Here is a 17,075-nt window from a genome sequence, read left to right as displayed (position 1 = left end):
ATAAGGTTTTTACCCTTTCTTCGTGTATTAACTTATAATTGTATTAATAAATAATATAGTACAAAACTTAAATCAATTAGAATTTAAATTCAAACTCCATCAAGTACCCTCGGTCGATAGTATTGATCAGACAAAGCTTATAATGATACATAAAAGGCTCAATAATAGGTAATTTTCAAAACGCTTTCGATATAAAACAGTCCAGTTCCAAAAGAAGCAATAGTGGGAAAATAAATAAAGGTACTAGTGGCGAAGGGTGGAAGTAGGCTGTTAAGATCCGCCATAAATAGTGCACAATAACCTTTTTCAGTGAAATGTATACTTATGTTTTTATTGAAATAATATAATTTACAAATGGTATTGGTTGGATTTTAAAAATCAATTAAACCCTGTCTCACCAAACCATAATAGTATTGGTATATTTTAGGCGATATGACAAAATTATGCACATTTTTTCATTCTTACTTATTTGTTTTCGTTAGATTAAGAATAAGTACGTATTATACATATTGTTGGTTCATTTTTTTAATTCATCAAGCTATGCCTAAACCAAACTATAATAGATAAAAAATATTATTCTATCTATAAAATATCCAATTTTATGTATGATTTAATTGCATAATCTTAGATATTTTATAGATATACGAGTATTTTTTGACTGTTACCTATTATGGCTTGGTTTTCGCTGGGTTTAATTGAATTTTAAAAACTTACCATCACCATCTGTAAAATGTAGTCTTATTTCAATGAAAACAAGTATGTATAACTGACAAAGTTTAGTGTGCAATATTTATGGCGGATCTCAACAGCCTACCTCCACCCTTCGCCACTGGTAGGTACAATACAATATGTATGTAGGTAGGTACTGATATTTTTATATTTATTTATTTACCCTTGTACGCCACTGTAATGAAAGATAAATACTCTCGCAGCAGGGTGCAGTTTCAAAAAAAAGGCGTTTATGAATCCCCTTGAAATCTGTGTTTTCTCTTGGACAGCATCGTCGAGATATTGACGCATTTGAATCGCAATCGGCCCGGAAACAAAACGCAAACGACGTTTGGCGGATGAATACGAAACTTCGCTTTGCCGTCTGCGCGCAGCCTAACATAATAAAAAAAAAATATTTTACATGACTGTTGTGGTATTATTACTTTCAACACGCATCTTTCGCTTTTGATTTCGTTTCAATAATAATAGAATGAGAAAAATGGCTAAAAATAAATCACAAAAAGCGTAATCGAAAGCATATCACGGACAGCTAATTTTTATAGTACCTAATAACAATAAAATAAGTCCCATACGAGACGGTACAAGAGTGAGAACATCTTTCTCAATCTATTTTCACAATCAAAATTCCCACACACTTTCTCGCATACCCATTTTCATTTTATTTATGGAAAGTACCCAACGTACCCAACAATACACTAAAATATTAACAAAATTAGTCATCGGTTATTCGATAAATAAAAAAATACGAAGTTTTAAATTTGATACATTTTTTTTCTATATTTTATATTTTAAGGAGATTTAATTATTAATAATTACAAGATAAAAAAGAACTTTTTATATAAGTACAACGTTTTTAAATTTTCTGTTGAATTATTATGCTCAATATGCTCAAACTTTTACTTGATATTATTGAAATGGCATTTTGACATTTCATTTTGATTTCCATAGTAACGCACGTATATATTAATAATTTAGTTTCTAGGACCACCCCCTTAGCAACGAAATTCTTAAATGACTTTCCATACAAAACAGAATTAACTGAAAATGAATTCAATTCTGCTTAAAGATGGCTAAAAGTATTAAAAGAATGCATTGGCATCGTGTTCTGATAGATTCTGAAAGTTTCAAATGTCTAGCTAGTCGGGAAGTTAGTTAAAAATCGATTGCAAGATTTGTACTGGACAAACAACCACCGGACAAACAAAAATACTAGCTAAGAAAAACGTGGTAAAAATGAGAATATTTTTGTCACATTTATTTTAAAAAAAAATCATCGATTTTTATAAAAATATAAATGTGTATAACTTGAAATCCTTTTTATTTACATCAAATCATTACATAAAACATTATAATTATGTTTTTCTGTGTTATGTCACAAAACAATGTCTTTAATCCTTTGCATGGATGAATAGGTATTACATTTATCACAATAAAAGTGTGTTTTTTCATTCATAAATAAAATATTAATATTGATAATAATCAATGTTTTATATTAATTAAGTGTATAAATTGAATTCCTTTTTATAAAATTATTAGGTACTTATATATTATCGATTCTAATTTCGGTATGATCACAATATTGAAGCCGTCATATCGTTGTCAGAGTGATGTCACATTGCATCACACGTCAGTATTTTATTTTAATAATTAAAAAAATTATATTCTCAAGAAGTGTGGAGTCAGTGTCTGAACTGCACTGTATAAATTGTTATAAACTATAAACTTTTTTTTACAACTTTACAGTGATTTTATAATACAATTGAATATCGGACAAAGTATTCCCAATAAAATCACAATTTTGGAAAACCCAAAGATATAGGTATAAATTAATGAATGGTAGACAAAAACGTTCAAAGCTTAATTTTTCAGAAGTAGGTTTATGTCACTTGGTGTATTATAGTGCGAAAACATCTTCTTGGTTACGTGTTAAAACTATGAACTAACATGCTCTGCCCATTTTTAACCGCACTTCCATTATAAACTAACAAGCTCCTCCCATTTAGTAAACAACAGCGTCTAGAAGCGTAGCCGATAAGATGTTTTCGCACAGTACCTACTTGTATTTTCAGCCCTCCATATTCTTCGACACTCAAGATCGGTTGCCTGTTTGTTACTCCACACCCATTAGGTATTTCAGTTCCCAATAATTCTGTGTTCCCTGGGTTATACCTACCTATGGTGTCTTCATCATGACATAATATAGGTAATATGTCAATCTAGTGTCGACAATATGGCATATTTAATACTGCTAGTCTTTTGATACACCCCTGTTACAGTCGGGCTTCTCCCGGTGTAAAATAATCATTTAGTAGCTATAAGTCGAAACGTAACCCTGACCTCTAGAAACGGCTTCATAAAACATCTAATCTGATTCCTTGCTCAACCACGTAAGTATTTTTTAATCATAAGTAAAGGCCTTCGTCCGGTGTGTGAAAATCGCATATTGGGCGGAGGTGTAATTAAGGTAAATTTAATTTAATTTAAAAAGTATAAATGATGATGGATGAAAGCGATAATTTTAAGACTAAATATAAGTATTCAAATATAATAAATTTTGCCGCGCATTGTGCGTGAAATCTTCGCGCGCCTGCGCCGAGGTGGTCCTCGTGATTCGTCAAATCGTAAGGATCACGCGATAAAATTTGGCCAATCACGAGAGTCCTTTTTGCTGAATGGCGTGGGTACGCGAAGTTTAAGAAAAGAAATAAGTAAGCGTCCCCTTTCCGACATATACGGACCTGCGTAACTAATTGTAAAAACCTAAACATGTAAAGAAAGTGTAAAATATAAGGAATACCAAGTTACACGAGACAGACGTGGTTTTATTTAATTCCACCCTCAAATATATCGTACTTTTTTTTTGTGAATCCGGGGTTCGATGGACACCTGAGCTAGCCGCTGGAACCCCGGGGATCTCACTTTCATATTTGCGTAGATAATCGGTAGCCAAAATAATTTTGCTTCGTCAGAAACAAGTGACATTTAAAACTGTGTTTATTTGATTTCTGCAATTATTATGACAGCTGTCAGATTTGTTTCACTTGTTGCCGCTAGTGGTACTTACATTAAAAACAAAACAACGATTCGGTTCGTGGATTGAATGTGTACAAATACGTATAACGTCGTCAGCGCTACGAGTACATCGGCTGCCAGGTAATTAGTAGCACTAGTAGGGGTAAACATCCCCACGTACACCATCAACCAACTGAATAATTGTTTTGTTTTTACTGTACTGTGCCTGTACGAGCGCATATCACTATAATATAGGTATTATATTGAACACTAAAGATTTTTGGCCTGAATAACGGCTGATTAGTGTTAAGGGATTACTAGCAACACTCTCATGCGTCTAGGCTTGTATCAATAAGTTGGTTCTCTCCTATTAGACTTAGTTTCATCAATGTGAATATTTAATTAATAAAAAAAGTCTTGTAACTGTCTGAACTACATAACATATCTTCATTACATACACTGTTATGTATGAGTGAGGATATCAGAGGCCTCTGATTCAAGACAGGTGTATACGGTACCACCATGTTGGAAAGATGGTGAAGGAAGGAAAATATTGTTTGCCCTGGGTGCCAAAAAGTCGCAGGTTGAACCTGTAGGTGTAGATATAATCACATAAATAAAACCAACATAAAATCACATTAGACAATAATAATTGATTTTTATTTAGCACTAATAAAAGATACAGTTTATTTTGCTTTTGGATAAAAATTCATATTAGAAAAGAAATAAATAATTAGTTTCATTCGTTTAAGAATAATACATTGATTTTTAATTATTATTAAAGTAGATATAAATATTTAAGGTTACACATAAAGTGCGCTGGAAATTCTGCTTTAGGACCATCGTACACTCCGCAGTTCATCCGCTACCCTACCAACCGAGCCATCAAACAGAACCATTAGATTATAATTAAAATGTCCACACGAACGTATTACCGATTCGAGGAGGCGTTTGGAAAGTCGACGGCAGTCGGAACGCCTCGGGAGGCGATAGTGAATGGTTATCTTGCTGCGCGAATACATCATGCCTGGATCAGTCACATTGTTTGTTTTCTTTGTGCTCAGATAAGCCGTTACGTGTTGCAAAATTTAGAGGCAGTCAGTAGTTGGTTACCCGCTCGTGTACAATGTCCTTTGGATACAATATTACCATCTATTACTATGATATTACATTATAATTAAGCACGGCTGAATTTAACATGGGGTTTAAGGGATTATAACCCTGGGCCCCGAAATTGTGATATGCCAATATATTAAGGGCGTCCAAAAGCTCAACAAAATTAGGAAGTTACTTCTAATAAAATATGATTTTATTGAAATCAATTATTGCAAAAAAATATGACATGGGTGAAATAATTATAATGCTCAATTATTAGCATTTTTGTCCTCTTCATTCTCATCAACAGTTTGATTATTAATTATTGCAGAAGCTACAATAATTACAGCATCATCCAAAAGCTCTACAGTTATAAAGATGTCATCAAAGTGAATATATTTATTTTTGATTGGTTCCTAACCTCACCTATTTGAAATTTTTTAAATTATGTTATTATATGCCAAAACGGTTCCTTATAACAGAATGTTTGCATATTAGCCAAGTTTATAATGAGTGAACACTACTGTATATTATATTTTTGGTACAGTTCGGTTATGAGGAATACAGCGGCAAACACATTTTGAAAATAGCTTATATACTGGATTATTTGTTAGGTTAACCTAACCAAACCTAACCTAACCTAAACTAATCCAAACTAACAAATAATCCAGTATATCGGGTATTTTCAAAATGTGTTTTCTGCCGTATTCCTCATAACCGAACTGTACCATATTTTTAATTACATGTAAATCCAGCCCTTACAGAGAGAATAATTCTGTTAGCAAACACTTAACAATTTCAATATGGCTTACAATCTATAACGCTTAATTATTACAATGTCTTTCCGCTAAGAATTATTGACAGTTAACACAATTAAACAGACTATATAAATACATAGTTAAATAATATTTTTTTACAATAAGTATAGAAAAAAAAGATAAAGAAACAGCATTTTTATTTCTAATATCAAATACCTACACAACATGAGTGAACGTTGGTACAATATATGAATCACAGAAATCCCTCATACATATAACACGGTTATCATTATTACAATACTTTTATTTGAACAATCAACATTTAGAATATACATATTCTGTAGATCTATTCCAACGTATCTATTCTATACACAAGACTGCTATCGGCGGTTATCGAGGATAGTTTATGATATTTTTTTCTTTTGAGGTTTTATAATGGTTACAATAAGTTAGCCGTCTAAACTCAAAACAGTCAAAACTATCTATCTCGCTCTAAACGTTAGCACAGCCAAGGGTGGTACTGTTAAAACATAGCACTTATTGTAACAATTAAAATTAGCTTATTGTAACAATTATAATAGTTCAATACAAAAATATGAAAAACAACCCTCGATAGCCACCGACAGCGGCCGATAGCAGCCTTGTGTATAGAATAGATGCGGAAGCGATATACTTAACTTCAAAGTTGTCTTAAAAATGCTATCATGAATTTGATACGTTTAGTAAGAAACATCAAATATTACATTTTTAATGGCGCTGTAGCAGGGCTCTTTTAATTAAATAACTGCTCGAACTGATATATTTTATTATAGCACAAGCACGACATCACGCGCTGAAAGTAAACGAAGCAAGCATGAGTTCAAACGGTAGGTGAAACCAAAGTGCAAACTCAAAGATTCACCTTTTATATAACAGCAAGTAACTGCGCACAGAATACATCTGTAACATTTGGAGTTATCATGGATCTCAGAAGTATAACGAAATGGTGATATCAAGTTATGTTAGTTAGAATAGATCTACAACATATGTGTTTTACAAGCAATCACTGGGAAAACCATACAAAAACAAAAATGTCATTACTAATAATTACCAAATTGACATGTTAACACAATGCTTACGGGCCCTTTTAATTAATTTTGTAATTAACGTGTTAATTTGCATTTGAAAAGTAATTAGCAAAAACACAATTTTGTGCGGCCCGTAAGCTATGGGTTAAGTAATAAATAATAAAGTATTTCTTCAATCAGTAAAACGAATTGGAATAACATTAATAAAAACATTTTTTATTAGGTGTGATTTCATATTAGAGAAATTGTCAATAAATTACTATAAACACACATAATATGCTATAAAAATGTCACAGGATAGGTTCAGTTCAGAGATATCTTAAATAATATATATTATATTATATAATTTACGTTAACCTATTATATTATCACAAAATAATTGTGTTTTATATATTTTTACAGCGGCAACAACATTTGAATATGTGTATTAAATAAGGCTCTAAGTACCAAAAAGTAGTATTGCCTGTAGTTACAAAATACTGAGTCATTGCAGTAAAATTTCATTAAGCAGACCTTTTGAAAAATGTAGCTTTACAGTGTGAAGCAATCACGGCAGCTTCTATAATTTTAGGTGTTAAGAACTCGCAAGTGTCAACACAATATCGTCAGCTATTTTATATTGAATGCCGTTGACCACTGCAGTGCTACTTACACCATTATAAATAAAACACGCCAACGGACTTACAACGTCGACAGGTTTAATTATTTTGCTGTATTTTTTTGACTTGCTTGAGGCACTTAGACTATAGTTGAAGTTATTGGCGTTGGTATGTAGAAAATTTTTCTATAAAAATGTCAAATTTATTATTTTGGTACTTAGCGCCTTAATTAACACACATATTCATTTATTATAAAGGGTCCACTGCAAGACCGTTGAATGACACAAAATATTTATTTTTATTATTTTTATGTATGTATGCCATTTGATAAACTAGTTAGAGCAACTTTCTGCATTTTTTACTAGTCAATATCGCTCACGGTCTTGAGAAAAATGACTTTTTCACAAAGCGAACACATGGCTAGATTGCTGAGAGTCACATGTGTACATAATATAACACTAAATGTCCCTTAGCAAAAGTTTACTCGCCATTTCAGTTGTCAGTATTGTCAACTTGTCAAACTGTAGAGACCTTTAAGGTTAAGTTCGTTAAATACTGGTGAATTCCAACTACCGGGTCTAGCATACAACAACAGACTATCGATATTGACTGCAAAATACAATGAGCTGCAGTTCCTGAAGAAATTTTGCCGGCCTGAAACAAAGCAATGTCATAATGATCTTCCTCATGCGGGAAATTTAAGAGACGCGGATGAATAAACAAAAACTAAACGACTTAAAATGATTATCGTTCTTGAATGGACGTCAATATGGACAATCATCATTTTTGCAGTGGTAATTTCAGACTTGAATGATAACTTTTGTTTTATTATTTTTTTTCTGATCACAAGAATTTCAACTACTAACTATTGATAATAATACTTTTATATGTGTACCTACTTCAAAATTAAAAATAGGTAAGTAGATTAATTTATTTCTAGACACCTTTATTGTTTGCAATCGTTTTAAACTTCTAAATAAGCAGATATCTCAAAATACTTTACTTGGACATTCACCGGTCTTGCAGTGGACCCTTCATATAGACCTCATTAATCTGACAAGACATGACATCTATGTGGAAAATGTGGAATCATCCTTATTACATAACTAATATGCTCGGCCCTTCAGAGAAAATGCGGAATTCAATAGTTATGATTTATCGTTTAGATAAAAATTTAAAGCTATGTGCAGGAAAATAATGATAGTTTTTATTTGTGATATTTAATTTTCATTTAATATCAAAAATAATTAAAACTATATTTATTTAGAATTTTTTCGCTTTAGAACAATAAAGTTAAGTTATATTTCTGAATAAACTAAAGTAAGTAGGTATGCCAATTTATATTATTGACCATTGACAGTACATAGAAATAATTACAAGATAAAAAGAACTTCTTATATACAACGTTTTTAAATTTTCTGTTGAATCATATAAACTTGACTTGACTAGCTTAAGCGATCAAAAAAATTTGTACTTGATAGAAATAATACTGAAATGTCATTTTGACATGTCATTTTGATTTCCATAGTAACGGACGTATATATTAATAATTTAGTTGCTAGGACACCAGATGCCTAGCAACCAATAATAGTAGATTGGATTACGGATTTCTTCCGAAACAACTTTTCATACAAAACAGAATTAACAGAAAATGAATTAAATTCTACTTAAAGGTGGCTAAAAGTATTAAAAAAATGCATTGGCATCGTGTTCTGATATATTCTTAAAGTTTCAAATGTCTAGCTAGTCGGGAAGTTAGTTAAAAACCGATTGCAAGATTTGTACCAGACAAATAAGAATATGAGCCAAGAAAAACGTTGTAATAAAATGCATTGGCATCGTGTTCTGATTATATTCTAAAAGTTTCAAATGTCTAGCTAGTCGGGAAGTTAGTTAAAAACCGATTGCAAGATTTGTACCGGACAAATAAGAACATGAGCCAAGAAAAACGTTGTTACAAAATGCATTGGCATCGTGTTCTGATTATATTCTAAAAGTTTCAAATGTCTAGCTAGTCGGGAAGTTGGTTAAAAATCGATTGCAAGATTTGTACCGGACAAATAAGAATACGAGCTAAGAAAAACGTTGTAAAATAGTAGTAATAATATGCATTATGGATTATGTTTATTCGTTATAATAGCCTGTTTACACATGCATGGATTTACTGCTGCCAACACGTATTTTTGGAGCCATAACAAGAAAATGCAAGTGTAAACACGTATTATCATGCTAATTGTGAGATTGCATGCATAGACCAAAAAAGATTAGCGCCTTCTGTACTTTCACTTTTTCGATAGTTGCGAAATGTAGCGACGGAAAAATTACAAACTACACCACGCAAAGCATTATGACGTTTACCTATTTTTACAATCTGTCTGAAATTGTCGAGACAGTCAGCACTTTTGTGCACAAACAGTAATTATTAAAAATAAAATTTGAAACCGAGATCAATTCACAAACACCCTCCCCCGATCTCGACCCTTTTATTAGTACATTTTGCATATTATTTAGAAATATCACAATAAGATTGTACTAATAACTACTGTATTTTATTTTAATATAAGTAGAATGCATTTATTGGCACGACCTACCTCGAAAATGTCTTTTTGTCAACAAATGAAATAAAAAATTTCTCAGGATTCAATACCATGCTTAAAGCAAGCACAACGTCTGCGCTGGGTCTTGTCACCTTACCCCTCAGCGCAGTCAAAAGCAGATGAAGAAAAATACGTACGCCTGAACGCAAACCAAAATATGTGCAATACCTAATAGTTTGTATTATACGCCTGATGTTTTTGTGAAAACTGTATATTTTTTAAACTAACATTATCAAAAATAACAAAATAGTCAAAGTCCAACACATGAGGCATCTAATTCCAAAAAGCGATAAGTCCACATTTGGTCAAAATCGAGAAAAAAATACGTATGCATTCTTTGTATAATTTTACACAATATGTATTGATCTATAAATTCCAAAACGCGACATAACCCTACGAAAAAAAAAAATTTAAGTCTCGATTTATTACAAAAAGCGCCAAGACCGTGTTTCATATTATTTAAAGCTTGGTTGATTTCGCGCGTGTTTAAGTCAACCAACAAGGGAACGTTCAATATTAAAAAGGCCGTCTCCCATGCTGTAGCATCTGGTAAACTCATGACAGTGCCACGGAAATATGTGCCTTATGCGGAGTAAATTGAAAAGTGAAGTACAAATAGCGCTACGTCCAATTTTATTTTGCCTATATTTATTACATTTAAGATTTTATCGGCTGAAACAAATTGCCATTTGGTTCTAATTTCGACATAGAATACAACGGAAAAAATAATCTCACGTTAAAACAAATAATTGAAGCTTGAAACATAAAAACGTTGTTTCCCGAAAATATTGAATTGTGGACTTGTCGCTTTTTGTAATTAGACGCCTCACATAGAGTTTTGTCCTGATAAATATATTTTGATATGTTGACTCATTAACATCACACTAAGTAGAATTTAAAGATTTCACAACCACTCCTGAGCATTGTCACCATTTCTTTGATTATTTTAGAGACATGGTAAACATAACATATACGAGTATTTTCTGTATATTGTCATGGGACGTTCTATTTCACCGCATAGCATTGATTGATTAGATTATCAACCGTTATTCACATGAACTTTCACATGTAGCTGGATTCAGTCTTGTAGTCAAATACTATCACATGTTGAAGTTGGAATCCATTAAGCTGTGAACCTGATTTAGTTTCTGCGCTAACCGCTGATTTTGTGACGGTTCATCTTCTTCCAAAGTGACTCTTAATTGCTCTGAATACTTCAGCACATACGAATAAAGCTCTCTCAAGGCATGGTTTGTATTAAACTCTTCTGCGTGCGTTCTCGATTCTTCCGCCAGCATCGCATTCATGTCCTGGTCTGAAACTGCAGGCATATTCTTAACGGCTTCATAATACAGAGTTACCCAGTCTTTATACACCGGTATATCTTTTGCGTACAATAGTTTAGAGCTAGGAGAATCTTTACTTAAAATATGATCAGATGTGGAGCATGAATCCATAAACGTTTGCGCAATAACCGATAAACATCCATCTACAGTATTAGTTTTGTGTACATCGAAGAGAAAATTAGGGTTTTTAATAAGATTCACCCAGAAACGTAACGGTAAACTGTTATTTTTCCACGTGTGGACTACTTCTGGATCCGAAATCTCGTGTAGAGTAGCCTGTTCATCCAAAAAGTCAAACAAATATTTGATTGCAAACGGAAGAGGAGAATTTTTGTTGCTAGCATTGAATATTGTTTCAAAAAGATCATCGACAAACTTTTGCAGCGTTCCTTTAGTGGCGAGTAAACGAGTGAGATATATTTCTGAGACCATCTTATGGCCCCTTTCTCCTTCTTTGTTAAGATCATCGGTGTCATGTTTCACTAAATGCCAGAGCTTCACCGAAGAGCTTCCTGATTTAAGCCGATTACGTCTCATAGTATCGGAATTGAGTGATTTAATGGTGCTGAATTTGTCAACAGATTCGTGCTTTGAAACCAAAACAAACTGACCACCGTTTGGCACTTTATAATGTTTAAGAGTATTCAGTTTCTTCCAATCCTCGTCAGTCTGATTAGTATTGTCTTCGTCGTGAAGACTTACCCTGACGCGGGAGCCCGTTATCCATTCCAGATCCAAATCGTCCTTATTCGGTCTCTGAGAATGAGGCTTCGTTTTGTAAATCGTGTGTATACATTTTTCTTTGGTTTGGCTGATAGTGTCACAGTCGAGAACTTTCACAGGAATATATTCAGCATCTGATTCCATCCCTGTTGCAGTTTTCATTGACAGAGGGAAAAAAACATAAACACAGTATGACTTGAAATCTATAGATTCTCGTAGAAGCTTTCCTTCGCTTAGAGAATATTTCGCTTCAGAAGTGATATTGTCCACAGGGCCCTTGTCCAGTTGTCCTTTCACGGATCGGAACAGCTTGTAAAGAGGTTCTCCTGCGCACTCTTTTAGAAATCTGTAAAGCAGAAACGTTAACCATGAACTGAGCATCTTTTCTGCAACGCTATCAGTTCTCCGAAGTAATAATTTAGGATGGCACTTCCCTTTCATGCTTTTCTGAATTAACTTTGCCAGTAGATTCTTCAGTATTTCGGTGCAGTACTCCATGTCCTTTTGTAGAATTATCATGAGATACGATGCTGTATTGACACGATCTTGCATTGTAAAATATTTGTTACTTTCTAATGTGTCAATTAGATTGAGTAAAAACGTTTTGTTCAATATCAATTGCTTGAACACACTCAAACCTTTTTCATACTGCATAGACTCAGGCATTCCCCATTGCAGTATACTATGATTTTTTGTGTTAGGGAAAAGCACATTCATAGCATATGTTTGATAGTCTAAGAAAGGAATTCCCTCGGAGAGGTCTCCTGTTAAATCAATCATTTCAGTTTGCAATTCGGCGAATGCCTCTTTGCATTCGGCTGCTACTCTCAATTCAAGTTTATCCATCTGTGCTTCCATGTTTTTTAAATTCCTTATACTTTCTGTTGATTTTTTCCGATAAATAAATATAAACAGCAGAAACACGGTTATTAACACGGCAATACTGACGACAACACCGATAATAATAGATAAAATTCCTTGTGAAGAGTATGAGAGTTTACCAATATTAAATTGTAATGTGTGACCGACTTTTACTATTACATCGAAAGTGTATTCGCCGTCGATGGTCATGTTCCCTTCCGTTGGAGGCTGACACGTCAACTGATTACTCGATAGAGATGTAATGTTACATGCATGTTTACCGATCATGACTTTAACATCGGTTTCTCTGCAAGCATTATCAAGAAATTGCCCGTCAATCGTCAAATACTCTGATTTCAAATACTTGATGTCTTCACTAAAATTCTCATATATAGGATCGCGGTATAACAAAAACTGATCAATCTTATTATTATTATTATCTTTATTATCTTTTGATGAGAAATATTTCACTGTCTCCACATCACTCATATTAAAACCATAATGTAATTCTAATGGGTAGCCGGCATATTCTTTTTGTTTAAAAATCAATAAAGAAGGCGATTCACATATCATACTCGTATCCGATGTAACATTGCACGTACCAGAATATATATCATCTTTGAAATACACATTTATTTGCGGTGACAATACGCTACCAAAATTCTCTCCGTTGACTAGTATCTCTATCCCACCTGACACAATACCTTTGGCCTTTATACATTGGCTCGCCTCAGTGCATGGTGAAATGATTGGATCGTCAACATAACTTAACATTTTTTCATATGTCCTGTTTGCCCCGTCAAAAATCATAGTGAGTTTTCCTGATGGCTCTCTATCGGGGAAGTCGCTTCGACAGATGACTTTTTCATTAGAACTTGATGATATTTCACACGGTTTATCATCGATAAACACTGAAATGTGATTGCCTGCATTTAAAAAATTTCCAACAATGCTAAAAACCGTTCTACCAGATTTCGGTCCGAATGTAGGACTTACAGATTTTATTTCTGGACTTACGAAAGAATAATTGAGCTCAGATTGACAAGAATAGTTTTCAATTTGTACAATAATCGGTCCTTCTTTAGGTTGTGGTTTGTTGAGTTTTGTTACAGAACATTTTATTAGAACAGAATTTGATTTAAAATTCTTAACTGGTTGACAAATTTCACCGGCAACTGTCACCATTGAATTAATGTTAGTTGCGTTTTGCTCTAAGTTTATACCTTCAATAAATATAGTGTTATCAACATCAATAATTCCAGAGAGTGGATGAAATGAGTGAATTTTAGGATTCGGACAGATATTTGAGCAATTCAGCCAACCGTTGTCATTTCCTTCATTACAATGTTCACGAACTTCACAAGTCTCTGTTTCCTGACACCATCCACACCCAAATTCCTTCTCCACACTCAAGCACAACCCGCAACTGTCAGCCATATACTTGCATTTGAACACTAACACATTAAAATTATCCTTGTTGTCAATAGTTTTATATCCATCCCATGTGACTGAAAATTTCATCGTCATATTTGGAATTGGTGAATTATATGTCAATTCTTTGCTTTCACAATTAATAATGTCTCCAATTATACTTGCTTTCACGCTTGTTGGGTTTTTCCCATTATCAAATTCGCATTGTAACATGTCAGCAAAACCAAAAATCATACTCGTCGATTGTGCATTGATTTGCACAGACTTTTTAACACCGGATGGTATTAATATTTGATTCGGAGTCCCAGGAATATGTGTAATAATTGGGCAAGAATATAATAAATTATCACCAATGTCAGTTGGATCGTTTGATTGCTTTTTTACTATACTCGAAGATGTATCAGTCGCACAAAACTGCTTACTTGAGTTATGAGTGCATTGATTTTCATATATGCACCAGTCGCAAGAAAACATGGAAGTGCATTCGGTGCAAGATTTATAAGACTTACAATTGTAGAAATTAAATAGTGCATTTGCAACATGTGCGTTATTCACTTGTATGGCTAAATTTGCTGTTAAATTATGCTGACCAACTTTTATTTTATATGGCAACGAATTGTTTTTTGGCGTGCTGCAATCGATTTCATTTTCAGTTCTTGTAGCGTCAGTATAATAAATGACGTCTGAAAGTGAAAATATGCATTTAAAATCTCCAGAGAACAACGGAAGATTCTGTACGGTCACTTTTAAATTTTCCACAGTTGTTATTTGAATTTCTTTAGGAGTGACTTCAGTTATAACGGGACAGTTTGGATTATTGTACGAAATCCAATTTAAATGATGCTCCAAAGCGCGTTGGCACTCTGACATCAGGCTACATTTATTTTCCAACGAACACCATCCACAAAAAGGATCTTTCGTAGCCAAACACGTAAGACACGATGTATGCATGGCACACTTCTGTAATCTCAATTTAGAAACTTTCGTATCGGTCACCACATATAAAAACGTTGAGTTAGAATCGAAGAATAGATCTTTGTGGATGGCATAACCTTCTTGAATAAGGACATCATCATATTCAACAGCACGCAGCGATTGGTCGATTAAAATTTTCTTAATATGCCCTTCCGATGTACCCGCAAAGACGACAGTATGATTTCCTATCGCCTTGACTGCCACGGAAGTTATTTTACTATTGAATTTATGCACTGGATCCGATTTCACCGGTGTACTACCATTGATTAAGATATTTGTATCGGATGCACAAAAATTTTCGTCAATAATCTCTTTGGACTTAGTACAATCTCTAGTGCCGGAGACGAAACTTAAACCTTTTTTACCATCACCGTTGAAACACCCTCGTATAGTTTTCAAAAATTCCTGTTCAATAAATTTCAGAGAATATATACATAAACTTGACACATCTGATGGACCATTAGGCAAAGAATTATTCCTATTAATAAAGGTAGCAATCAAAACATCGTCATGAATGGTTATGTTAAGTTTTTGTGCTAAAAGTTGGTCAACTTTTCCAATGGAAGCAGATTGAATTATATCATATTCACCATTGCACTGCAAAGGAATCTCAGTGTATGAATCATATTTATAGTCATTATGACAAACACGTACTAATTTTGTAACATGTTTCTCATTATTTAGATCGGACATTTGAACAGTTAAAAAATAACTAAATTGAGGCGACACAAATCCATAAATGTAATTGATCAAATAAGTCCCCTGATACAAAGAATTAACATTCATTTTTGCAAATTTGTTCATATTGCTGTCGATAACCGAGAACATAGTGCTATTTTCAAGGGATCGGCTGCAGACAGCATCGTGGTCGTATGAATTTCCCGGATAAGTCGCCCCGACATACATCACATGATTACCAAAAGGTCCTGGTCCGATAAACGCAACAGTTGAAGAATTAGCGTTATTTGCAGCAACTGAGACTTTCGACGTGTCATCACTTTTTGATATATCTTCCACATCCACTCGAGAACAAACCCCTAAAGGCACGGACCCGCACGATATAAGCATGTTTGCCGAATAGTCCATCAACAAAATCTTATTCACGTTATCCGTTAAGTTCAGAACAGATTTGGGAGGACATCCATCGGGGTAACACTCGGGAGAGTTATACTTGGGTCCTGTCACAAGTTTACCATCCAACTCTAAGTCGTTAGTCAACCGGAAAAGTCTATTAACGGCACCGATGAATATTGCACCTGTATTATCATCAATCGTGAGATGGTTAATAGAAACCGTTTCATTGGAGCAGTCAAATGTTTTCACAATATCAAAATAATTATTATCAATATCCACTGAATTTATAGACGTCAAGGTTATGGATACTAGAAACGCTAGCAAACTTGCACTGCTAGCCTGCATCATTGTTAACTATACAATAATAATTATTTTATTAATAATATTCAATAAGATGTATTATTCAGTAATACATACTAATGAACCACTTGTGCACAACAATTATTAATACTAAACATCACATTCCTTCATTATATCATTTTAAAATCAATTGTTAGCGGAATAACAACATAATATTGTTGAATAAATAAAACTGTATACACAATAAAATTATATTGTAGTCATATTATTATGACATCATTCTGATATGAAATTTATCACAACTCACACGTTTTGTCACATATAATATTTTATTTAAAATCAATGATTCAGGCTGGTTTATTTGTGGCGGGCATTGTGTTTTTTCCTACTGATTATATTATAGGTGCCGGTGATATTGTGTCCTATCATGGACACTGATAAGAAATACTGGCTGCATTCATGTGATAAAGAATAAATATAATACAATACAAAAAAACACTTTTAT

The 17,075-nt window shown here is 33.4% G+C and overlaps 1 protein-coding gene across 1 annotated transcript; it reads right to left on the bottom strand.

Annotated features, from left to right (window-relative positions):
- Positions 1–4,417: 4,417 nt before the first annotated feature.
- On the bottom strand, positions 4,418–16,732 carry LOC147070582 (plexin-A1-like). The gene has a single exon (XM_085948981.1). The coding sequence runs from the start codon at positions 16,616–16,618 to the stop codon at positions 10,961–10,963; it is 5,658 nt and encodes a 1,885-aa protein (XP_085805107.1). The 5' UTR covers positions 16,619–16,732; the 3' UTR covers positions 4,418–10,960.
- Between the last annotated feature and the right edge of the window lie 343 nt (positions 16,733–17,075).

This window comes from Rhyacophila brunnea, unplaced genomic scaffold (genome assembly GCF_057557595.1).
Source record: "Rhyacophila brunnea isolate RB1 unplaced genomic scaffold, BYU_Rbru_1.0 scaffold_21, whole genome shotgun sequence".
Lineage (NCBI taxonomy): Eukaryota > Metazoa > Arthropoda > Insecta > Trichoptera > Rhyacophilidae > Rhyacophila > Rhyacophila brunnea.
This window is presented reverse-complemented; position numbering and strand designations above follow the sequence as displayed.